This window comes from Oncorhynchus mykiss, chromosome 6 (assembly GCF_057628025.1).
Source record: "Oncorhynchus mykiss isolate SJ-2025 chromosome 6, ASM5762802v1, whole genome shotgun sequence".
NCBI classification, from domain to species: Eukaryota; Metazoa; Chordata; class Actinopteri; order Salmoniformes; family Salmonidae; genus Oncorhynchus; species Oncorhynchus mykiss.
In genome coordinates, this window is record NC_143027.1 from 79,062,501 (window position 1) to 79,089,335 (window position 26,835).

Genomic DNA, 26,835 nt, shown 5'->3' on the forward strand with positions numbered 1-26,835 from the left:
TCTCTCTCTTCCTCTCTCTCTCTCTCTCTCTCTCTCTCTCTGTCTCTCTCTCTCACTCATTCCATCATTGGCTGACATACTACACACATAGTATGTGTATTGATGTACTGCGTGTCTGTGTGTTTGTTTGTTTGTGCTGCGTGCTTGCTCGCTTGACTGTGTGTGTGTGTGTGTGTTTCTGTCTCTCTATGTGTGTGTGTTGATGTATGAGTCATTGTTTCTGTGCTGAAGCAGACTGTTTAATGTCTCTGTGGGCAGCTGATTAACACATCTGAGCTTTGTGGGAGAGAGCTGTAATTTGGTCCTGAACCCTCAGGCCTTCCATCCCCACCCAAAGACAGCCAGTCCAAACTTCACTCCACTTAGCCTATACTTAACTAGAGAGGCACTAGCAACTTATAGCAGTTATACAGTGTTTACTTACCAGGAAGTCATTGTCTGTGTCCCAAAATCAAGACGGATGCTCTAGATATTTATTGTCAGGAGAAAACTATTGTTAAGCCTGTCACAGAATCTACAACACACTCTAGTATGAGCTCTTTTTAGAGTCTTCCCTAGTCCCCCTTTCTCTCCACCCAGCCTCTCTCCCACAGCCCAGTCCTGACTCTGACATGGCCCAGCTTCTCTTTCTTTCCCCCAGCCTCTCCCCCAGTTTCTCTCCCCCAGTCTCTCTCCCCCAGCCTCTCTCCCACAGTCGCTCTACACCCAGCCTCTCTCCTCCAGCCTTTCTTCCCCAGTCTCTCCCCCAGTCTCACCCCCCCAGTCTCCCCCTAGTCTCTCACCCCCAGTCTCTCCCCCAGTCTCTCTCCCCCAGTCTCTCTCCCCCAGTCTCTCTCCCACAGTCGCTCTACACCTAGCCTCTCTCCTCCAGCCTTTCACCCCCAGTCTCTCCCCCCAGTTTCTCTATCCAAACCTCTCTACCCCAACCTCCCAGTCGGTCTCCTCCAGTCTCTTTCCAGCCAGCCCCTCTGCTCCAGTCTTTGTCCACACCGTCTCTCTCTCCCAGGCTCTTTCCCTAATCTCTCGCCCCAGTTTATCTCCCCAACCTCTCTCCCCCAGTCGGTCTCCTCCAGTCTCCTTCCAGCCAGCCTCTCTGCTCCAGACTTTGTTCACATCGTCTCTCTCCCCAGTCTCTTCCCAAGCCTCTCTCATCCAGTCTCTCTCCCCAGCCCTTCTCCTCCAGTCTCTCTACCCAGTGTCTCTAACCAGTCTCTTTCCACCCAGCTTCTCTCCCCAGCCCTTCTCCTCCAGTCTCTCCACCCAGTGTCTCTACCCAGTCTCTCTACCCCAGCCTCTCTCCCCCAGTCTCTCTCCACCCAGCCTCTCAGAAACATGGATGAACGTCTAATTCTGACGTGACACTGTGAGAGTTAGTTGCACCATACACATGAATGCACACACGCACACAGACAGACAAACATTAACAAGTCTGTTTCAGCACAGAAACAGTGACTCCTACATTAACATATTACACACACACACACACACACACACACACACACACACACACACACACATGGTCATTGCTATTTAAAGCTGCTCTCGCCAGCTCACAGTAGTGTCCTGTCAGTTTTGACAAGTGTCTCCTCTCACCTGCTGAAGCTGTCTGCTACACTACCTTACCAGTCCACCAAGAGAGAGAGACAGACAGACAGACAGACAGACAGACAGACGGACGGACGGACGGACGGACAGACGGACAGACGGACAGACGGAGAGAGAGAGAGAGAGAGAGAGAGAGAGAGAGAGAGAGTTTTTTTGAGTTTTTATAAAACCTTTATTTTTTACTCAAGTGTTAACATAAATAATGACACACTGCCTTTTCAGAAATGAAATAACAAAATGTAATTCCTAAACAAAAATAAATACATAACATATACATTCAACTTATTTCAGCAGCAAAAAATAATTTCCCCTCCTCTACAAAACAAAGCGCTCTTTCGTAGGCCCACTTCTCCTCAAATAATAGGAGATCTTTTACAGCTGAAAAGAACTCAAAATCTACTTTTATTCTTGCTTTCACTAAACCTTTAAAAACACATCTTACATCCTGCCCATATCCCGTTTCTATCTTATGTTTCCTACTCAGAAAAATTGACATCTTAGCTTGTCCCAAAATAAAATTTAACATTTGACATTTTCTTTTCTGTTGTTTACTATATTGAAACCCCAAAATAAAAACAGTGTTATTGAAAAACTCCCCTACAGCTTTAAACAAAGATTCCAACATTTCCAATAGCGGTTTTATCCTCTCACACTCCATAAAACAGTGAAAAATGGTTTCTCTTATATTACAAAAAGGACATCCATCTCTAACATCTGAGTTAATAACAGATACAAAAGCATTAACTGCAATGATGCCATGTAAAACCCTCCATTGCATATCACCAGTACCCTTTTGTAACGGTGGTTTGTACAGTGCTCTCCATGCTGGCTTTACCTTGTCATCAATGCCCAATTTTACCCTCCATGGAGTATCTTTTCTATTTTTCAATTTATCTTTATTCAACACCTTGACACACCCCCTATACAATTCCTTCCCATTCACCTCATCCAAACCCACCTCCTCCAACCCTCTCAAATCCAGCAATAACGCCTTTCTTTCTGACTCTGGGATATTTGGTGTAATCCCTAGTTTTGGAAATGAGACGTCTTCATCTTGCACCTTCTTCTTGTGGCTACTAAGCATATCCCATTCTTCCGCTGACAGAGCCTTCCTACAGCTCCCCAGCATTTGTCCGACAATCCTTTCCGACCTCATCCCCAAATGTTCTGCCACCCTTCTTCCATCCATTAAGGCGGGCCCAGCCATGGCCATTAACTGTCTTAAGGTGATGATTTTCCCCTTCACCAGAATCTTGGAGAAATGTGGAACAGCTGCAGTTGTACAGTCCAGTCTCGCCCCATACACCAGAGGTTCCTCCAACAGCCAATGCACTGACTCCGCTGAAGTTCTTCTGGACACCTTCATTATGCTCCACACTCTGAGAAGGCCTCTATAAAACGGAGGTACTCCCTCCCTAGAAATCTGACTACTATCAACCAGAAATAAAGCCTTCTTTAAACCTAATCCTCCAACCCTCTGTAATATAAGACCTGCCACCCCTCTCCACACCACATTTTCCGGTCCATAAAGCAGCCTTTGAATGAACTGAAACCGGAAAGCAGCAGCCCTACTAGCAAGATGTACAAGACCTTGTCCCCCCTCCTCTTTTGACAAATACAAAACACTTTGTGGAACCCAGTGATATTTATCCCAAAAGAAATCCACAATAATTGCCTGTATCTTAGCCAGAAGGCCAGATGGTGGTTCTAAAACTGACAACCGATGCCACAGTGCAGAGGCAATCACATTGTTAACTATAATAGTGCGCCCTCTATATGACATACGAGATAGTAACCAACGCCATCTCCTCATCCTCCCTTCCACCATTTCAACCACCCCACTCCAATTTTTTTCCATAGTCCCCTCATCTCCTAGATACACTCCAAGATACTTAAAACCTCCCTTACACCATTCCAGCCCCCCTGGCAAAGCCATGATCCCTCCAGACCATTCTCCAATCTGTAAAGCACAACTCTTTTCCCAATTTACCTTTGCAGAGGATATTCCCCTAAAACGATCAACCATTAGACTCAAACTATCCACCTCCGCTTGATTTTTCACTAGCACAACTACATCATCAGCATAGGCTGAAAGACGAATAGGAGGAATATCCTCTGAAAGGCACACCCCTGCAATGCGACTTCTAATGCTATTTAGTAGTGGCTCTATAGCAATAGCATATAACATCCCAGACATAGAACATCCCTGCCTAATACCTCTACACACTTTAAAAGGAGCACTCAAACCACCGTTAACTTTCAATACACTTTCAATGTCACCATATATCACCTTTATCATGGCAATAAAACCAGAGCTGAACCCAAACGCCTCAAACGTGTGCCATAAATATTGATGTTCAACTCGGTCAAATGCCTTTTCCTGATCAATTGAAATTAGACCAGCATCCAACCCAATAGCCTTAGAGACGTCCAAAAAATCACGAATCAGAGAAATGTTATCCCCTATCTGCCTGCCAGGAACACAGTAGGACTGATCCGTATGTATGATTTGCCCCATCACCTCCTTCAGCCTGTTGGACAAAGCCTTTGACAATATTTTATAATCAGTACACAATAAAGCCACCGGCCTCCAGTTCTTCACCTCCCTCAGGTCACCCTTTTTAGGCAGTAGGGTGAGGACAGCCCTTCTGCAGCTTATTGGTAGTAACCCTCCGGTTAAACTATCATTAGCTACTTCTAACCAATCCTCTCCCAACATAGCCCAAAAAGACTTAAAAAAGTCAACGGGAAGCCCATCAATGCCTGGTGCCCTTCCATTTTCCATGCCATTTAATGCAGTGTATAAATCCTGCAAAGACAATGGTTGCTCAAGCTCAACCTGAGCTTCTGCAGGCACCTTTGGGAGCCCATCAAAGAACTGCTGTGTCACTGTTTTGTCCTCTTTGTACTCACACTTGTAGAGCTCAGCATAGAACTCTACTGCCCTCTTTCTAATTTCACTAGGGCTAGTGAGCTCTTGTCCAACAGCTGATTTGAGACAATGAATAATTTTTCTTTGTCCATTCTTTTTCTCTAAACCAAAGAAAAATTTGTATGAGGCATCCATTTCAGATATGCCCTGAAATTTACTTCTCACCAATGCCCCCTGTGCTCTGATACCCAGCAGATCTGCCAATGCAGCTTTTCTCCTCTTGAGGGCCTGAGTATGGCCTCGATCTCCTGTGGTCTCAACCAACGTCATGAGTTCCACTATTTCAATCTCTAGGGCTTTCATTGATCTGGTGATATCCTTGGTGACATTCTCCGTGTATTGATTACAAAATTGTTGAATCTGGATTTTCCCTATATCCCACCATTGTTGAAGGGATACAAAACTGGTCTTTTGAGACCTCCACCTCTCCCAAAAAAAACTGAAACAATTCCTGAAGTGAGCATCACTCAATAAAGTTATATTAAAATGCCAATATGCGCTTTTAGGTTTTACATCGTTAATGAACACCACCTCTGTTATTAAACAATGATCAGAAAATCCCACTGGAGTTATCACACTTGATTTACAGACCTGAGATTGATGCTCAAAAACATAAAACCTATCTAACCTGGCCATAGAGATGATGTTCTCTCTCACATGCGCCCAGGTGTACTGCCTTGTTCCTTCATGTTGACTCCGCCAAATATCACACAGTTCATTTGTTACAATAAGGCGTTTTAAAAACGTCCTTGAGGCTATATGAGGTTCTTGGTGATTTCTATCTAAATCGCTAACTGTGCAGTTAAAATCCCCAGCAATAAACAAATAATCTTCTTTGTTACATTTCTCAATGGTATTTGATAATGTCTCTAAAAAACATACCCTCTCAACTGTCACCACTGGGGCATATACATTTATCAGACACATATTGATGTTTTCATACCTTGCTCTAACTTTTAATAACCTCCCCTCAACTACCTCTTCAACCTCATATGACAAAGGCAAAAACCCTTTTGAGAACAAGATAACCACACCCCCACTTTTTGAGTTTTTATGACTACACACCACTGTCCCCCCCCACTCCTGTTGCCACATAACTTCATTTTCCAAATTACTATGCGTTTCTTGTAGAAAAATTATGTCACTTCCCTTTCCCCTCATTAACTCATACACCATGGCTCTTTTTTTAACATCTCTTGCCCCATTTACGTTTAAAGAAGAGATCTTAAAACTGCTCATGGATAAGAAAAAAATACAGAGGAAGATACAGCCACCACATCTCTTTACAGAGTTAAAACTGCAACTGAACTCTTTCATTTTCTTTAGAATTTGCATCACTTATTACTCTCGTGACCACTTTCTTGAGTCTAGCAATTTCAGGGCTTTTCAAACCTCCCCCTGTAATTTTTGACATCAGAAACTTTGCTGATTCAATAAACAATTCACGTTCAGGGAAAAAATCAGTTACATTGTAATCCTGCATATATTTCTTCCCTTTTGTCAACTTCAGAAATTGACGTATCTTCTCGATCCCATACCTCCCTTCCACCCCATCTATCTCACTATATTGTTGTGACGCGTCAGATGACTCACTCTCGCTATCCTCCCCAGAAGAAAACCCCATCTCTACAACCTGTTCATCTTCACCTGATTTATCCATCTCTACCTTTCTCTTAGAATTAGACCCTTCACCACCCCTTAAATTCTTCCTTTTACTCCTCGGTATTTTGAAAACATCCGCTTCTTTTTCCGTTATTTCAATCTCCTCTTGACCTCCAATTTCATTTTCCAGCACCACCTCAGCGACGGCAGTCGCAATCTCACCTAGTGTTTCCCCTCCCTCTTTGTTCTGATCTACCACAATTGCCCCCGTATCCACAATGCCTTCCTCTCCTACTTTTCCAACCACATCTGCCCACCTTCTCTCTTCCCCTACACCTGTAGTATTTTCATCCCTTCGCTGTGGTACGTTAGTTGCACCCGCACTAAAGCTACTACCAGGCTCAGCGCGTTCATTCTCGGGACAATTACGCACCAAATGCCCCTCTCTTCCACATCCAAAACATTTCATTGATTCAGTAGATGCATAAAAGACATAATCAAATCCATCAATCTTAAAACTAAACGCTAAATTCAGTTCATCTCCTTCCTTTTTTAAAATCATATGCACTTGTCTCCTATGAGACACGACATGTTTCAACAACGGAGATTTGCATCCAAAAAGAACCTTCTTTATTGTAGATACGATTTGACCATGGCGAGATAACTCTCGCTCTAACACTTCATCTCTAACAAATGGTGGCACGTTAGAAAGCATAACTTTCTTCGCAGGATTCATAAGCGGAAATACCGGCGTCTGTGTCTCCCGCAACACAACACCCCTCTCAACTATCTTATTCACCTTTTCAATTGAATCTAAGAATATCACTACAGCGCTATTCATCCTTGAGGCTGATTTAATGCTATCATACCCAATGATAGCACCCACAGCCAAGCTACATTCTTCCACTGAACACCCAGCCGCAGCAGGAATTTTTACTCCATGCCTCCGACTAAGTTTTTCAAACTCTACATTTCCGCGAGTGGCCATTGCAACCAGCCCCACCCGCTGGTTGTGCCCTCGCGAAAAACCAACCTCAAAGATCCCACCACCCCTATACGTGCTTAGTGATAGTTAAACAATATACCCTTAAAACAACTAAACTAATCAATATATATATATGTACATACCAAAACCCAATAGAGTGAAAAGAAATTCCATTCGTTCTCACAATCACTCCTGCTTGACGACTCACTCCCAGCATGCACTCCGAGAGAGAGAGAGAGAGAGAGAGACATACAGACAGACAGCTAGAGAAAGAGTGACATGGATATCCCTGGCCAGAATATCCCTAGCCTGGGCCCTCTGGTCAGGCAGGGTAGCAGGGAAACCTATAGGGAGAGAAAGGAGCCTGAGGTATGACTTGTGTGTTAGCCAGCCCTTGTAAATCACCATTCCCCTGTTTAGCCTGGTAATGCCCCCTCTACACGGCATTATTATGATATTAATAGGCCTTAAACCTGTCTGCTTCCAACAGAGCTGGCTGCATTCTTTATGGCATTGACAGCATGCCAGATTTACGCCGCAAGAGGACCTTACCTATTGTCCGAGACCTGGTGAGTTATCTGCCTCAACAAGGTTCTGTGTGAGTTATATTATGGCAGGTTGGTGGGTCTGTCTGACTGTTTCTACATTACAGAAACGACAGCACCAGCCAGACAAGCTGGGGTTGTGTTGTTGTTCCCCTGCCTGCCATTGGAGTCTGCTGTGTTGTATGAGTATGAGTGTGTCCCTAAGGGCATACTATGCCCTACATAGTGCACTATTTTTGACGGGTCCCCTGTGGATCCTGGTCAAAAGTTGTGCACTAGAAAAGGAGTAGGGTGCTATTTGGAACGGATTGGATGTGAAATCTAACTGCTAGCCTGTTGTAAGTCATCATACAGTTAGTTAGTGGAGAAAGAGAGAGCAGTGTTATTGATCATATTGATGGGACTGTACGGTTTGCTTTGTGTGAACATATTGTGAGGCCCAGACAACTGAGGCCCATACTTTATTGCAATTTATGGAATATTAATTATGTGGTAGAGTAGTCTACAGTCTTACTAATGGCTTCATCCCAAATTGCACCCTTTTCCCTTTATAGTGAACTAAAGTAGTGCATCGTAAAGGGAATAGGGTGCCATTTGGGGGACACATTGGGGGACACATTGTGTTAGTGCAGTCTACCATGCTGGGATAGGGTTGGCGCCAATTCCTTTCCAATTCACTCCCTATTTGTGTTCAATAAGGATTTTTCTAGTTTTGAATATCAGTGAATCACCTAAATTAAATGAATTGAAATGTAATGGATCCCAACCCTGGTAGTATGGTTTCTCTGTTAGTTCAGTTAGTAGGTAGTAATACTTGTGTAGTAAGGCAGTAAATAGTAGTTGTAGTACTAGATGTTGTTGCAGTAGTAGTAGCAGCAGCAGCAGCAGTAGTAGTAGTAGTAGTAGTAGTAGCAGTAGTAGTGGTGGTGGTAGTTGTAATAGCAGCAGTAGTAGTAGTAGTAGTAGTAGTAGCAGCAGCAGCAGCAGTAGTAGTAGTATTAGTAGTAGTAATAGTAGTAGTAGCAGTAGTAGTAGTAGTGGTAGTTGTAATAGCAGCAGCAGTAGTAGTAGTAGTAGTAGCAGGAGTAGTAGTAGTATCAGCAGTAGTAGCAGTAGTAGCAGTGTATTAGTAGCAGTAGTAGTAATAGTGGTAGTGGTAGTTGTATTAGCAGTAGTAGTAGTACTAGTAGCAGTGTAGTAGTAGTATCAGTAGTAGTAGTAGTAGTACTAGTAGACACAGCAGTAGTAGCAGTATATTAGTAGCAGCAGCAGCAGCAGTAGTAGTAGTAGTAGTAGTAGTAGTAGTAGTAGTAGCAGTGTAGTGTAGTGTAGTAGTAGTAGTAGTATTAGTAGTTGTAGCAGTAGTAGTAGTAGTAGTAGTAGTAGTGGTAGTAGTAGTGTAGTAGTAGTAGTATTAGTAGCAGTGTAGTAGCGGTTGTTGTAGTGGTACTAGTACTAGTAGTATTAGTATTATTAGTACCAGTGTAGTAGTAGTAGTAGTAGTGTAGTAGTAGTAGTAGTAGCAGTAGTGTCGTAGTAGTAGTAATAGTAGTAGCATTAGTAGTAGTAGTAGCAGTGTAGCAGTAGTAGTAGCAGTAGTAGTAGTAGTAGTAGTAGTAGTAGTAGTAGTAGTAGTAGTAGTCGTAGTTGTAGTAGTAGCAGTAGCAGTGGTAATAGTAGTAGTAGTAGTAGTAGCAGTGTAGTAGTACTTGTTGTAGTGGTATTAGTACTAGTAGTATTGGTATTATTAGTACCAGTGTAGTAGTAGTAGTAGTAATAGTAGTAGTAGCAGCAGTGTAGTAGTAGTAGTTGTTGTAGTGGTATTGTTACTTGTAGTATTAGTATTATTAGTACCAGTGTAGAAGTAGTAGTAGTAGTAGTAGTAGCATCAGTGTAGTAATAGTAGTAGTAGCAGTGTAGTAGTAGTAGCAGCAGTGTAGTAGTGTTAGCAGTACAGTAGTAGTAGTAGCAGTAGTTGTAGCAGTGTAGTAGTAGTAATAGTAGTAGTAGTAGTTGTTGTAGTAGTAGCAGTAGTAGTCGTATGAGTAGTAGTGATGGGTTCAACTGTTGGTGAAGTCTTTCTTGTGCTTCAGTGTCTGTTTTCATGATTCATCATATATTGTCTTCCATATCAGGTTCGACTTCTTACCACCCTGTTGAGATATTATACGTACAATATAACCTTTAACATAGATCATAACAACCATCAAGGGAATTATGAAACACACACTCTGAGCTCTTAGTATCCATGTACAATATTTCAATTTCATTCCTGGTGAAAAAGTACATCTGGTAGAAATGATAATATATTAGCTTGATGTTAATTTAAGGCGTATATAGTTTCTGATAGCTGTTTATAACACAGTGAAGAACATGAGTTGATGCTGTATTTGTCCATATTTCTCATGAAAATTAATAACCAACAATGTCTTGGTGAGTATGAGGTTGTCGTTGTTGTTTCTGGGTTTTTGAGTGGATATTTGATATTTGCCATTCCTTACACAGACCCATAACAGCTATGGGGAATATTTTTCAGTGAGTTGTCAGATTTCAGGCGAACCCTCCAAGCCCAAACTTTGACATTTTAACAGGAGTTGAACGAACAAGACAATTAAGTAATATTATTTGAAATGTTGACAACTCAACCCAAAAATATATCTATCTGAGGACTTCATTGACTTCTGATTTAACTGTTCTGAGGCTTTTAAATCATTGTAAAAGCAACACTGTAAGAAGAACCTTTTACCCCACACCCCCACCCCCACCCCACGGATGAAGTCTGTAATCACTGTTCTAATTGGTCCCCCCTGTCATGTCTCACCTCTGTCGATGACCGCCATTGGCTGTGGGATTGCTTCAGGGCAGCAACAGCGATCTGATTGGCTGGGACAGGAGGGATCCCCACCAATCACAGTGGGATGCAAAACATATTTACATTTAAATACATATTTAAAATGACTTCTTCGCTAACCATAAATATCTCCACACTCAGTAACATCCGAACTCAGGGTTTTAATATGTACTAGTAATGCCTTACTCAGATTGTATTGTTACTTGATAATGCCTGCAGCAACCCGAGCAGAATAGTGGTGCATGTTGACCACTTACACTTACATCAACACTCTGGGTTCATGTAGAGGTGACATCCCCCTGCTTACAGAACCCATGGCTGCCCCAAACATGGCTGAACCAACACAACACCATGGTCATGGATGCCCCATGGATCTTTACCATAGCTGGGCTGTAGACACGGCTAGACCTGGGCCGGACAGCCCGCTGGCTGGAGACCTACTGGGCATGCAGGCTTCCCCAACCCAACCTCCAGACGAAAATGTGTGCAGGGCACGACCTTGTAGGAAAGGGGGAAATGTTGTCGGCACGTTTATTCTACCTATAAAGACACATTTACATCAAGAGGTTAGGTTGGGTTACCCAGTGGGCAAAACTCGTTGAAAGGTTATAAACTGGATGTAATGACATCATTTCAATCAGCGTGACGTAATTACAACCATATTACAACAAGTACATATTTTCCAGTGGAATAAATCGTTTGAAATTGTTTCAATAAAACAAGATCAACTGTAAACTGGTAAACTGGTTGTAAGGATGGCATCCTATCAGTCAACTTTGCCCACTGTTTTTTACTCCTGCTCTGCTCCAACACACCTGACTCCACTAATCAGCTGCCTCATCTGCATCTTTGATTAGCTGAATGAGGTGTGTTAGCTTGAGCAGGGCTGGAGCAAAAGCCTGCACTTGCAGTAGCTCTCCAGGAGAAGGATTGGCCTCCCCCGGGCTAGATGATGGTAAAGACTGAGTCAATATTGTCAGCTGTCCATGTCTGCATTTTCCTATATTCCTCTAATATCAATTTGGTCCAGACCTGTATGTGCTCTAGCCAACATAACATACTGTATACTGTGTGTATGGTGGCCATGACGACAGACTTCATGGGAGTTGGCTAGAGCACATGCAGATGTGGCACCAGGCTCTTCTCTAGCACAGGGGTCGGCAGCCCTGTTCCTGGAGTGCCACAGGTACTGCAGGATTCTGTTCCAACTAGGTACCTCACCTGACCAACTAAGCTAATTGATCAGTTCAGTGATGGCCTAAAACCATTACACACCTGGTCTTGCAGGTTGGTTAAATCAAAAGCATGAAGCGCCTGTGGCACTCCAGGACCAGGGTTGCCTACTAATGCCCTAGTATAATGATATATATGTAACTTTATCTATTTATCTATCTATCTCCTCTCCACACTCTCCACACTATTTAGTGGATATTAATGTTACCATGTAATGTACATGTTAGTTAGTTAGTGTACTGTGTATGAGTCAGTGGTGTAAAGTCCAACTGGCGTCACTGTAAACGTACCTGTACCTGCGTGTACCTGTTTGTCCTGTTTGGTGTTCGTCTGTTGGTGTGTCTACCAGACTAACTAACGTGCAGAAGTGACAGCGGAAATATTATGATGAAATGCTTAATCCTACAGAGATGGGGCCAGGAGTTCTTCCCAGACCATAAGACATGACCAGGAAAGACTCTGGGCGCTAGCGGTGATACCTAGCTGTAGTTTTGTTCCTGGTCAGGTCATGTGGTCAGGAAACAAATCACCTGGACCTATACATGTACCGAGACCAACACTACAAATACCAAGCATGAGTGCAATTCTGTAAGGTTTAATGCATGTAAAGAATATGATTCTATAGACTGTAGAACTCTAAATGAATCTCTCAGTTCAACCATGCTGTGGCTATTCTCTGTGTGACATCAGGGCTTCATTTAAAATGGCATCCTTTTCCCTTTATAGTGCACTTATATCAGCCCTGGCACCCTATTACCTAAAGAGTGCACTACTTTTGACCAGAGCCCTGTGGGACTTGGTCAAAAGTAATGCACTATATAGACAATAGGCCAGATCCTTATAGAGTCTGGTCAAAGTAGTGCACTTTATGGGGAATAGGGTGTCATTTGAGATAATGCCCATGTCTGCCTGCCAGACAGACAGCTTCTAATTGCATCTCTTGCTTTTTCTTTTCATTGCGTCTGTGGAAACCATCAGGCTATGGTAAGTCAAAGCCCTTTACAAAATGATAACATTATACAAAATATATCTGGGTAAGGTCTTCACTTATTGTTACGGCCTTGATAATGAACAAGAAGCTCGCTAGAGGTACATTCTTTGTAGTAGACATCCTGAGATGTCTGAATCGGACAGACAGACCTGTGTTATAATTTGTAAATAGTTGATCTGTGCTTGACTGAGCTTGCATGGTTTAATGGACCGATAGAATAGTCCAACAATTCCTAACCCCATTCCCCGACCAGCTTGCTCTCCAGAAAGACTAAAGAAAACGGTCAAAATATTTGAAAGATTTCAAATAGCATTTGAACCCAGGTCTACCTTCGTGAGGGTCTGTGGCGGTTGTGGCCGGGACATGAAGACTATTATTTTGTTGCTCCATCTCTTATCTTCTCAGTTGGTCTGGCTGTTATGGCCGCGAACAAGACAAAGATTAGTTTGTGACACCGTAGTCTTTTTCTCCTGTGTCGTCAGTGTCCCCAAAGGATAGCCAGAGGCCAGAGAGAGCATAGATAAGGCTGGCTGTGCACAGGCTGATTAAACAAACTAGATTAACCAATCAACAAACAGAGAAGCCCCAGATCAGACAAACTGAGAGAGTGCTGGTTCTCCCCTCTCTCTCTCTCTCTCTCTCTCTCTCTCTCTCTCGCTCTCCCTACCTCGCTCTCTCGCCCGCCTGCTCTCTCTCTCTCTGTGTCTGTCTCTGTCATTTTGTTTATCTTACAAAGTTATGAATCCATGTCAGACATGCACAGAAACAAAACTAATTTAGCAGTTGAAGATGAGTTTGATCTCTTTGCTGCAGTAAAGTTGAACTGATTCGATAGAGACAGGGCTAATCTCTCTGTGCTGACTCCAAATGGCACCCTATTTCCTATAGAGTGCACTACTTTGAGCAGCGCCCATAGTGCTCGGGTCAAAATACTGTACATTACACAGGAAATATGGCATCCTTGGGAATGCATCCTGATTCTGGCTCTACAACTATAGAGACCGTCTGAAAGTGAGGAATAGACAGTTATTTCTATGGCAGACACCACAATGATACGATAGTCAAGTACAGCATTAGAAAGTATTTGACCCCCCCATGGCCCTGCTTCTGAAGGACAGTGACATTCCTATTGCAGTGCTAGAAAACCACTTTGTTTGATTATTAATATTGTGTCATGGTTCTTAGTTGCATCTATTTATTCTCTCCTTGTCCTTCTCTTACTCTCCCTCTCTCCCTCTCTCTCTTTCTCCCTCTCTGTCTACTCCTCCTCTCTCTCTATCTCTCTGTCTACTCCCACCCCCCTCCTCAATCTCTCTCTCTCTCTCTGTCTACTCCCCCCTCTCTCTCTCTCTTTCTCTCTATCTACTCCCTCTCTCTCTCTCTCTCTCTCTCTCTCTATTTACTCCCCCTCTCTCTGTCTCTCTCTTTCTCTCTCTCTTTCCCAGACTCTCGCTGCTCGAAAGGCAGGCATCTCGTTCGCCCTGGTGACTAGATCGACCCTGAACAACGAGGACCTGGTAGGTCGCCCCACTCACTGCCTGCATGTAAATCACTGGACAATCAGATCCCCCAGGGGTAAAGAGGGGGAGGGACTAATGTGAGGGACTAATGCATGTGTGTGTGTGTGTGTGGGGGGGTGGGGGGGGAGGGGTTAAGGAGGCACACAGAGCTGGAGGTTGGGGGCTTTGACACATACAGACATGGACCCCTGCAGCCGTGTTAAAACTGTCAGTGTGTGTGTGTGTGTGGGTGGGTGGGTCTTTCATTGTGTCCGTCCACAAGTGTGTGTGTGTTCAGAGATGAATGTCACAAGAGCTGCATGGCATTGTACTGGAACTGTCCAGGAAGTGTCCAGCTAGAAGATAGATATGGTCAGACTAAATGACTAGATTAGGCTGTTTCATCACTGTAGAGAGTAGATTAGCTTTATTAGCTTGTCAGTACAGTAGGAATTAACAGGTAGAGAGTAATGCAGCTGAGAGACAATCTGCTTAATGATGAACACTGCTGTGCTGTGCTGTACAAGAATCAGAAAGAGAGAGAGAGAGACATCTTAATCGATGGAGGGAGAATTTGTTTTCCTTTCCGCTGACCTCCAGAGCTTTCTGCTTTAATTGATTGCAATCCTCATCTCCTTCCCTCCCTCCAATCCTCTCCTCCCACTAAATAAATAAAGATAGTTGGATGGGATGCTACATTTCCTAATATCACTAGTGCCGTACCAGTAATGCTTTCTATCACAATACAGTCTAACACAGAAATTGACATTATTGTAGGTAACTATTACACCGTCAAAGTAATGTTCATTATATCGTTAATAAAGTCATGTAGTTTACTGTATTACAGTTGTGTAGTTCAGTGGTTTTCAAACCTCTCCCCAGGGACCCTCAGATGTTTACGATTTTTTTTGTAGCCCTGAACTAGCTCACCTGATTAACCTATTCAAGGTCTTGATAATTAGTTGGCTAGATAAATCAGATAGTTTTAAAATTGTTCAAATATAATGGCTGGGGGTCCCCGAGGAGAGTTTTGAAAACCCTTGTGTAAACCTCTTCGATTTTTGCATAAAATGACAAACTCAAATCTAACTGCCTGTAGCTCAGGACCTGAAGCAAGGATATGCATATTCTTGATACCATTTGAAAGGAAACACTTTGAAGTTTGTGGAAAAGTTAAATTAATCCAGGCAAATATAACACATTACAGCTGGCAAAAGATAATACAAAGATAAAAATGTTTTTTTGTTTTTTTTTGCACTATCATCTTTGAAATGCAAGGGAAAGGCCATAATGAATTATTCTAGCCTAGGCGCAATTTAGACTTTGGCCACTAGATGGCCACTAGATATCAGTGTATGTGCAAAGTTTTAGTATGATCCAATGAACTATTGCATATCTATTCAAAATGTTGTATCAAGACTGCCCAAATGTGCCTAATTGGTTTATTAATACATTTCCATGTTCATAATTGTGCACTCTAAAACAATAGCATGGTATTATTTCACTGTAATAGCTACTGTAAATTGGACAGTCCAGCTAGATTAACAATAATGTAAGCTTTCTGCCCATATCAGATATGTCTATGTCCTGGGATTTTGTTTTGTTTCTTACCATCTCATGCTAATCACATTAGCCTACGTTAGCTCAACCCTCTGAGGTCGGGTCACCGATCCTGTAAAGGTTAATCAGAGTATAGCTGCAGAATGTGCAATCTGTCGTCCCATGTGTAGCTGCATATTATGGGATCTGTAGTCCTTAGTGTAGCTGCAGATTGTGGGATCTGTAGTCCCGAGTGTAGCTGCATATGGGAGTAGTAGTCCTTGGCGTAGCTGCAGAGTATTTTGTGGTTTTAAGTAGGGCGAGCAGATGTTGGTGTTTTATCTGCTAAATTGACAAAAGAACATCCCAAATAGAACTGTATCTCAGATTACACTGTAAACACTCATATGCTGCTGAGAGGAAGAGGATAGGGAGGAGAGGAGAGAGGAAAGAGGGAAGAGAGATTAGAGGAGATAGGGAGGCAAGGAGAGGAAAGAGGATAGGGAGGAGAGGAGAGAGGAAAGAGGGAAGAGAGATTAGAGGAGATAGGGAGGCAAGGAGAGGAAAGAGGATAGGGAGGAGAGGAGAGAGGAAAGAGGGAAGAGAGATTAGAGGAGATAGGGAGGCAAGGAGAGGAAAGAGGATAGGGAGGAGAGGAGAGAGGAAAGAGGGAAGAGAGATTAGAGGAGATAGGGAGGCAAGGAGAGGAAAGAGGATAGGGAGGAGAGGAGAGAGGAAAGAGGGAAGAGGGATTAGAGGAGATAGGGAGGCAAGGAGAGGAAAGAGGATCGGGAGGAGAGGAGAGAGGAAAGAGGGAAGAGAGATTAGAGGAGATAGGGAGGCAAGGAGAGGAAAGAGGATAGGGAGGAGAGGAGAGAGGAAAGAGGGAAGAGAGATTAGAGGAGATAGGGAGGCAAGGAGAGGAAAGAGGATAGGGAGGAGAGGAGAGAGGAAAGAGGGAAGAGAGATTAGAGGAGATAGGGAGGCAAGGAGAGGAAAGAGGATAGGGAAGAGAGGAGAGCGCAGTGACGGCGTCACAGTGAGCCAGTCGGGTGCCTCTAATGTCATTAATCCAGCAGCAGGGAGATTGACAAACTAGTCCACGCAGGACAGATGTCTTAGCCAACTACCTTCCTACCCCTCTCTCTCGCTTGCCCTCCCTCTCTCCCTCTCTTTTATTGCAATCTCTCTTCTCTCTCTCTCCGTCTCTTTTATCTAGCGCCTTGCTCTCTTTTCTCTCTCTCTCTCTTTTCTCTTCTCTCTTTCTCTTCTCTCTCTCTTTCTCTTTTCTCCCTCTTTTATCTTTTTCCGCTTTGCTTTTTGGAGCAGAAATATCAGGCAGAGAATGAATGTCTGTGTGTCCATCTTCAGAACTGGACTTCTCTACATATAAAAAATGCACATTAACTGGACAGTACATTGCCCCCGCACATTGACTCTGTACCGGTACCCCCTGTATAAAGCCTCGCTATTGTTATTTTACTGCTTTAAATACATTATTGCTTATTTTGGGGGGTATTTTTCTTAAACCTGCATTGTTGGTTAAAGGCGTGTAAGCAAGCATTTCACTGTAAGGTCTACACTTGTTGTTTACTCGGAACATGTGACAAATAACATTTGATTTGACATTATATACACTGGCGTTGGGGAACTTGCCAAGTTGATATCTACCGTAGTTGGTAATTATTGATAGATACGGTAGACGTTCAACATCTCTGTCTGTCTGTCTGTCTGTCTGTCTGTCTGTCTGTCTGTCTGTCTGTCTGTCTGTCTGTCTGTCTGTCTGTCTGTCTCTCTCTCTCTCTCTCTCTCTCTCTCTCTCTGTGGTGTGTGTGTGTGTGTGTGTGTGTGTGTGTGTCCTACCTGCGTGTGTCTGTGCGTGTGTAATGCGTCTCAGCAGCCAGCCATGTGATGTCACAGAGATCACTTCTCTGCAGCTGCCTACTCACAACCTCCTCAGATTAAACACCAGTCATTCCTCTCAGGACACTGTGTATGTGAGTGGGTGTTTGAGGATTGCTGGACGGCCTGTGGCTGTAAGACTTGTTGTCATTATGGCCCTGTGGTGCTGGCTGCAACAGCACCAACTTACATCAGCAGCGAGACCAGTGTGTGTGTGTGTCTGTGTGTGTGTGTGTGTGTGTGTGTGTGTGTGAGAGAGAGAGAGAGAGAGAGAGAGAGAGAGAGAGAGAGAGTACAGTAATTTATATTAGAGTGAGGGGAGGGAAGGGAAGGAGGAGTGGAGGCTGGGAGAGGAAGAGAGAAAGAGGGAGAGAGGGAGGAGAAGTACTCAATGGAGAAATCGTCGTTGTGTCAGGGAGGGCAGTATGTCACCTCTCTATGTCTCTCTCACACTGTAAAAGGCAAATTTACTGCACCCATTGATTCTTTCAGTACAGTGGCTGGCAACACTCGCTAGGGATTCAAGCCTCTGCTTTCATTCTCCAGCAGCACGGCTGATCACAGCAAAACACACACACACGTCACACATGCACGCACGCACTTCAATTCAAAGAGCTTTATTGGCATTGGAAATATGTTTACATTGCCCAAGCAAGTGGAATAGATAATTAACAAAAGTGAAATAAACAATCAGAAACAGTAAACAGTAAACAGTAAAGATTACACTCGTAGTTTGCGTTCCATTTCAGGTCAGGGCTCAGTGCAGGCCAGTCAAGTTCTTTCACACCGATCTCGACAAAACATTTCTGTGTTAACCTCGCTTTGTGCACGGGGGCATTGTCATACGGAAACAGGAAAGGATCTTCCCCAAACTGTTTCCACGAAGTTGGAAGCACAGAATATAATTTCATGCTGTAGCTTTAAGATTTCCCTTCACTGAAATTTAGGGGCCTAACCCGAACCATGAAAAAGCCCCAGACTATTATTGCTCCTTCACCAAACTTTATGGTGTGCACTATGCATTGGGGCAGGTAACGTTCTCCTGGCATTCGCCAAACCAAGATTCGTCTTTCGGACTTACAGATGGTGAAGTGCGATTCATCGCTCCAGAGAACGCATTTCCACTGCTTCAGAGTCCAATGACTATGTACATATGCTCTGTACGTAGTCAAAGCTTACCTTAATTGTGTGTCAGTCACAGTGGTTAGGTATTCTGCCACTGTGTACTCTCTGTTTAGAGCCTAATAGCAGTCCAGTTTACTTAGTTTTTTCATTAATTACTTGACACATTGGAAATAATGTTTTATTTTATTTTCTCATGATTTGTTTGGGTCGAATTGTGCTGCTGTCCTGGGGCTCTGTGGGGTGTGTTTGTGTTTGTGAACAGAGCCCCAGGACCAGCTTGCTGAGGAGACTCTTCTCTAGGTTAATCTCTCTGTAGGTGATGGCTTTGTTAGGGAAGGTTTGGACATGCTTATAATGGCTCTTTTCTGTATTTGTATAATTAGGTATCTTCCTAATTCTGCTCTGCATGCATTATTTTGTGTTTTACATTGTACACAGAGGATGTATTTGCAGAATTCTGCATTCAGTCTCAGTTTGGTTTTTGTCCAAGTTTGTGCTATCTTGGTTGGTATTCGAGCCCCAGACCTCACATTGTTACAGGGTAATGGGTTCTAGAACTGATTCAAGTATTTTTTGCCAGATCCTAATTGGGATGTCAAATTGTATTTTCCTTTTGATGGTGTAGAAGACCCTTGTCTCTCAGATCGTTCACAGCTTTATGGAAGTCACCTGTGGTGCTGATGTTTTGGCCCAGGTAGGTATTAGATGTGTGCTGATCTCGTCCTAATGGTAATCATGCCCGTTTTATCACACTTGATACTCATAATCAGATCCACTTTTGATTGGAAAACCCGTAAAGGAGCTTTAAATGGCGGTAAAGCCTAGACTTTACTGAGCTATCACAGCTCAGAGTACATTGTTATGTTCCTTCACTCATTCACACACATTGTTCAAAGGTAAACGACCCTCACAGATGAAAATGCTCATTTACTTACTTAGTCCAATTCAATTATCAACGAAATAGGCTAATAAATAGCCTAGTGCATGGCTAGCTACTACTGCCTGCATTTATTCCAGAAACAGGTTTAGATGAAGGTAGGCTAATTCACTTGCCCCATCTATTGTTTCACCTTCGAGAGGAGCAACACTTCTCTCCCGACACTTATGCCTCAACATTTGTACAATAAAAAAACAATCTAGATTTGTCATTTTATTTTCTAATGACCTGCCGCTCGGTAAACATGTGGAGGAGAATAAATAATTATAGCAAGCAAGCATGGGCTGGGATCACGACATAATGACAGACGTCGTCAGCATTGGAATAGTTATAAACACAGACAAAGTAGGTCTACTAAACAACACAGACAAAGTAGGCCTACTAAACAACACAGACAAAGTAGGCCTACTAAACAACACAGACAAAGTAGGCCTACTAAACAACACAAACAAAGTAGGCCTACTAAACAACACAGACAAAGTAGGCCTACTTAACAACACAGACAAAGTAGGCCTACTAAACAACACAGACAAAGTAGATCTACTAAACAACACAGACAAAGTAGGCCTACTAAACAACACAGACAAAGTAGGCCTACTAAACAACACAGACAAAGTAGGCCTACTAAACAACACAGACAAAGTAGGCCTACTAAACAACACAGACAAAGTAGGCCTACTAAACAACACAGACAAAGTAGGTCTACTAAACAACACAGACAAAGTAGGCCTACTAAACAACACAGACAAAGTAGATCTACTAAACAACACAGACAAAGTAGGCCTACTAAACAACACAGACAAAGTAGGCCTACTAAACAACACAGACAAAGTAGATCTAATGAACAACACAGACAAAGTAGGCCTACTAAACAACACAGACAAAGTAGGCCTACTAAACAACACAGACAAAGTAGGCCTACTAAACAACACAGGTAAAGTAGGCCTACTAAACAACACAGACAAAGTAGGCCTACTAAACAACACAGACAAAGTAGGCCTACTAAACAACACAGACAAAGTAGGCCTACTAAACAACACAGACAAAGTAGGCCTACTAAACAACGCCCAGTAGTCAGATAAAAACAACCATATGGCCTCAGCAAAGTCGACGGGACTGAACTAGATGGAACAACAATGACTAGCTATGGATTCTGATTGACACACGATGTATGGAGAAGGGAAGGTAAGTGAGGGAAACAGCCGCGCTTGTCGGTCTGGGGAAATGAGAGCAGAGGGAGAGCGGCTTGTTCTAATCCAATCATTGCAGCAGGCTCAACCGATACCCCACCCATTTATTTAAATACAGAATAACTAGTCAATAGTTGTTTAGAGCACACATCGCGTCACATTGTTTGAGTACTGTCAACTGAAAAGCATTTGTAAACTTGTAAACTAAATTTGTCAACTTTCCTGAACCAACACTTACACTTGATCCCCCTCCCCCTTCTAGCTCGGACTTTGCTGAAAGCTACTTTATTGAGGAAAAGTCTACATACTATGCCTGTGATATGTGGTTGTCCCACCTAGCTATTTTAAGATGAATGTCCAAACTGTAGGTCACTCTGAATAAGCGCGTCTACTAAATTACAAAAATGTAAAGCCAAATCTCGGTTAGAGACCCCAAAAGGCAAGAGGTAGCGCTGTGTGTGTGTGTGCTCGCTCGTGCATGCGTCCATGAGTGTGTGTGTGATTGTGTGAGCCTGATTGATAGTCTGTGGGCCACATGGTGGACTAGGGCCATTCATATGTCTAACCTCTCCACCTATCAGCAGTGAAAGACACAGGAATATACATTTAATATAGCCAATCAATAAACAAACCCAAATCAACTCACACATTCAAAACAGGGTGTTTGTGTGGCTGTAGTAGTAAGGCTGAGGCTATGGCATGGAATGGCATGCAATGCTTGGTTGATATATACAACCATGTGTTCCTGGTGTTAGCTGATACATTGTTCCTTTACTCTTTGATTTCTGGTAGAACATGGTTGAGTTGTGCAGTAATAAAACACACTGGTGTCATTGAGCCACTTAGCTAAAGGATACTCTTTCAATACTAATAATGGAATGACACCCTTGCCCCTATATACTGTGCACCACACGGAGAATATGGTTCATATGGTTAATATGGACACATAGCAACTATTAGAAAGTTGCCTATGGCTGTAGAGGTTCAGCATAATGCACATTACTTGGAGTGTACATTATGGAGATTAGCATATCATGGACTGAAAAGTCAGCCTGGTCGCTCAAGAGCCACTTAGAAATCTGAAGTCTGTCCATGTATCCAGGACATGCCTTCAAAACCGGCCACTAGGGGCAACGGTGAGCACTATTACCATCAAGTAGGCTTTGGTTTTGCAAGGGCGTTGTAGACTGGGGTGGCGGATAGACGTAAGGCAAGTGCTCTGGCTCCGAGGGTCGCTTGTCCAATCCCGTTGATAGACACTCGTTTTAGTTGTTTTTGTTTGAACCCCAAATCATAACCCTTATTAACTTAACATTAGGAATTAATACCTAAACTTAACCAGCCGCCAGGCACCGGTGACAACAGTGGTGCAACCCGGTGTGCTGCTTCTATTTAACTTCTTTATTTAGCCTCTATTTAACTAGGCAAGTCAGTTAGGAATATCAGGAGGAGCAACCCAGGGTCCAAAACACCTAGAATTTTGATGTTCGGAGCAACTTTTAAATTTGATGTTTGAAGAAATGTGGACAAACGTCAGAATCTGAAGTAAAATTGGTCAAACAGTGAGATCTTGTTGGGAAAGTAGCCTTATTAGAAAGTAGCCTATAGCAGTGTAGGGTCAGCATAATACACACTACTTGTAGTGCACTATATGGAGCATAGGATAGTGTTAAAAAGCAGCCTAAAGCTGTGTGTGGTAAGCATAATGTACACTATAAGGGGAATTTAGTATTGTGGACACAGCCATTATTATCATATTAGACAGTAGCCTATAGCGATGGGGTTTAAAGCAACACAGTGCTATAGCTCATTTAGGTTTTAATGAGACTGGACTGACCCTGAGGACACTTGACCTTTACAGTGACCTCTGGCCTTAAGACCTTCTCCCTTTACCTCTAGGGGTGTGTGTGTGTTTCTGTGTCTGTTTTATAATCTGACATCTGACTTCTCACTCCCACCTACTTTCTTTCTTCCCTCTTCTTTCTTCTCTATTTTTATCCTTCTGTCTCTCTCTTATCCTCTCTTTCTCCCTCCTCTGCCCTCTTCTCCTCTCCTCTCCTCTCCCCCTCTCTTTCTCCCTCCTCTGCCCTCTTCTCCTCTCCTCTCCCCCCTCTCTTTCCCTTCTCTGCCCTCTTCTCCTCTCCTCTTCCCCCTCTCTCCCTCCTCTGCCCTCTTCTTCTCTCCCCTCTCTTTCCCTCCTCTGCCCTCTTCTCCTCTCCTCTCCCCCGTCTCTCCTTCCTCTGCCCTCTTCTCTCCCCTCTCTTTCCCTCCTCTGCCCTCTTCTCCTCTCCCCCTCTCTCCCTCCTCTGCCCTCTTCTCCTCTCCTCTCCACCCTCTCTCCTTCCTCTGCCCTCTTCTCCTCTCCCCTCTCTTTCCTCCTCTGCCCTCTTCTCCTCTCCTCTCCCCTCTCTTTCCCTCCTTTGCCCTCTTCTCCTCTCCTCTACACCCTCTCTCCCTCCTCTGCCCTCTTCTCCTCTCCCCTCTCTTTCCCTCCTCCGCCCCTTCTCCTCTCCTCTCCCCCTCTCTCCCTCCTCTGCCCTCTTCTCCTCTCCTCTCCCCCTCTGCCCTCTTCTCCTCTCCTCTCCCCCTCTTTCCCTTCTCTGCCCTCTTCTCCTCTCCTCTCCCCCCTCTCTCCCTCCTCTGCCCTCTTCTCCTCTCCCCCCTCTTTCCCCCCTCCGCCCTCTTCTCTTCTCCTCTCCCCTCTCTTTCCCTCCTCCACCCGTTTCTCCTCTCCTCTCACCCGCTTTCTTCCTCCTCCGCCCGCTTCTCCTCTCCTCTCCCCCCTCTCTTTCCCTTCTCTGCCCTCTTCTCCTCTCCTCTTCCCCCTCTCTCCCTCCTCTGCCCTCTTCTTCTCTCCCCTCTCTTTCCCTCCTCTGCCCTCTTCTCCTCTCCTCTCCCCCGTCTCTCCTTCCTCTGCCCTCTTCTCTCCCCTCTCTTTCCCTCCTCTGCCCTCTTCTCCTCTCCTCCCCTCTCTCCCTCCTCTGCCCTCTTCTCCTCTCCTCTCCACCCTCTCTCCTTCCTCTGCCCTCTTCTCCTCTCCCCTCTCTTTCCCTCCTCTGCCCTCTTCTCCTCTCCTCTCCCCTCTCTTTCCCTCCTTTGCCCTCTTCTCCTCTCCTCTACACCCTCTCTCCCTCCTCTGCCCTCTTCTCCTCTCCCCTCTCTTTCCCTCCTCCGCCCCTTCTCCTCTCCTCTCCCCCTCTCTCCCTCCTCTGCCCTCTTCTCCTCTCCTCTCCCCCTCTGCCCTCTTCTCCTCTCCTCTCCCCCTCTTTCCCTTCTCTGCCCTCTTCTCCTCTCCTCTCCCCCCTCTCTCCCTCCTCTGCCCTCTTCTCCTCTCCCCCCTCTTTCCCCCCTCCGCCCTCTTCTCTTCTCCTCTCCCCTCTCTTTCCCTCCTCCACCCGTTTCTCCTCTCCTCTCACCCTCTTTCTTCCTCCTCCGCCCGCTTCTCCTCTCCTCTTCACCCTCTCTCCTCCTCTCCAGAAACTGCACGTGTTTAGGAAGACGTTGCAGGCGTTGATCTATCCCATCTCGTCTACGACGCCTCATAACTTTGAGGTGTGGACGGCCACCGCCCCAACCTACTGCCACGAGTGTGAGGGCCTGCTGTGGGGCATCGCCAGGCAGGGTATGCGCTGCTCTGAGTGTGGTGTCAAATGCCACGAGAAGTGTCAGGATCTACTCAACGCCGACTGCCTGCAGAGTAAGGAAATACACACACACACACACACACACACACACACACACACACACACACACACACACACACACACACACACACACACACACACACACACACACACACACACACACACACACACACACACACACATACAGAGAGAGAGAGAATATGCATTCATATGTGGTTACGGATTCAAAGCAACAAGGGGAGAGTTATATCTAGCTATGTGAGCACTGTCCACTTCAGTGGTGCTGAATCGCAGATGTTTGCTTTTACAGCTTGTTTGTTTGTTTACTGCAGCACCATTGGACATTTTACTCCATATAGCATACACAAGCTGCCATGTGTGTGTGTGTGTGTGTGTGTGTGTGTGTGTGTGTGTGTGTGTGTGTGTGTGTGTGTGTGCGTGTGTGTGTGTGTGTGTGTGTGTGTGGGTGTGTTGTCTCCTGCCTTACAGGGAGGGTGTCTCCTCTGACTCTCAGTATGACATTACTCTCTGCCTCCCAGCCTGCTTTGAAGTGTAGCTAGCTCTCAAACGTGTTTGTGTTTGCACTAGAACACACCCACACCCTCTCCATCTTGCTACTGTAATGTTTATTTAAACTGATTCCCTCTGTTCTACAGTAGCAGGTCATGTTTTGTGTAGTATCTAGAGATTTATCCTAGTGTTTTATGATTGGATGACAGTAGACGTGTGACACGTTAGCCCCAGGACCGTCACTCTCTGTAACTGGATTAGCTCCACTCTGAATGATATAACTCTGCGTCCCGAATGGCACTCTATTCCCTACATAGTGCACTACTTTTAGTACTGCATTACTTTTAGTACTGCCCTATGTAGGGAAAACAGTGTAATTTGGGACGCATACATAGTGTTTTATTCAAATGATAATTCATGTTTAATTTGATTTCAATCGCAGTTCATGACCTCGCCAAAGATGACATAACTCGATTAGAGGAGGAGAGAGAAGGGGTGAAAAAGAGAGGGAGGGAGGGGAGAGAGGGGAGAGGGAGGGAGGGGAGTGAGGGAGAGGGAGGAGGGGAGAGGGAAGGAGGGGAGGGGAGAGAGGGGAGAGGGAGGGAGGGAGTGAGGGAGAGGGGAGGGAGGGGGAGAGAGGGGGGGAGGGAGGGAGGGGAGAGAGTGGAGAGGGAGGGGAGAGAGGGGAGAGGGAGGGAGGAGAAAGAGGGGAGAGAGAGGAGAGAGAGGGGAGAGGGAGTGAGGGGAGAGGGAGGGGAGAGGGAGGAGAGAGGGAGGAGGGGAGAGAGGGAGAGGGGGGAGAGGGAGGGGAGAGAGGGGGGAGAGGGGGGGAGGGGAGAGAGGGGAGAAAGGGGAGAGAGGGGAGAGGGAGGGGAGGAGAGAGAGGGAGAGAGGGGAGAGGGGGGAGAGGGAGGGGAGAGAGGGGGGAGAGAGGAGGGAGGGGAGAGAGGGAGAGGGAGGGAGGAGAGAGAGGGAGAGAGAGGGAGAGAGAGGGGAGAGGGAGGGAGGGGAGAGAGGGAGGGAGGAGGGAGAAAGAGAGAGAGGGGAGAGGGAGGGAGGGAGGGGAAAGGGAGGGAGGGGAGAGAGGGGAGAGGGAGGGAGGGGAGAGGGAGGGAGGGGAGAAGGGAGGGGAGAGAGGGGAGAGGGAGGAAGGGGAGAGGGAGGGAGAGAGGGAGGGAGGGGAGAGAGGGGAGAGGGAGGGAGGGGAGAGGGAGGGAGGGGAGAGAGGGGAGAGGGAGGGAGGGGAGAAGGAGGGAGGGGAGAGGGAGAGAGGGGAGGGAGGGAGGGGAGAGAGGGAGAGGGAGGAAGGGAGAAGGAGAGGAAGGAGGAGGGGAGAGGGAGGGAGGAGGAGAGGAAGAGGGGAGAGGGAGAGAGGGAGAGGGAGGGAGGGGAGAGAGGAGAGGGAGAGAGGGGAGAGCGGGGAGGGAGGGGAGAGAGGGGAGAGAGGGGAGGGAGGGGAGAGGGAGGGGAGAGAGGGGAGAGAGGGGAGAGGGAGTGAGGGGAGAGAGGGGAGAGGGAGTGAGGGAGAGAGGGGAGAGGGAGGGAGGGGAGAGGGAGGGGAGAGGGAGGGAGGGAGAGGGAGCGAGGGAGAGATGGGAGAGGGGAGAGGGAGGGAGGGGAGTGAGGGGAGAGGGAGGGGAGAGAGGGGGAGAGGGGGAGGGGAGAGAGGAAGGGGAGAGGGAGGGAGGAGAGAGGGAGGGGGCAGGAGAGAGAGGGGAGAGGGAGGGAGGGAGAGAGGGGGCGGG

General features: G+C 45.4%; 1 protein-coding gene across 1 annotated transcript in view; it reads left to right on the plus strand.

Annotated features, from left to right (window-relative positions):
- Window positions 1-26,835, plus strand: part of LOC110526645 (protein unc-13 homolog C) — a 250,965-nt gene that overhangs the window by 44,087 nt on the left and 180,043 nt on the right. Inside the window, 4 exon segments of the mRNA XM_090238947.1 lie at window positions 7,615-7,693; window positions 12,732-12,737; window positions 14,190-14,261; window positions 24,414-24,633. Coding sequence (XP_090095073.1) covers window positions 7,615-7,693; window positions 12,732-12,737; window positions 14,190-14,261; window positions 24,414-24,633 — 377 coding nt within the window.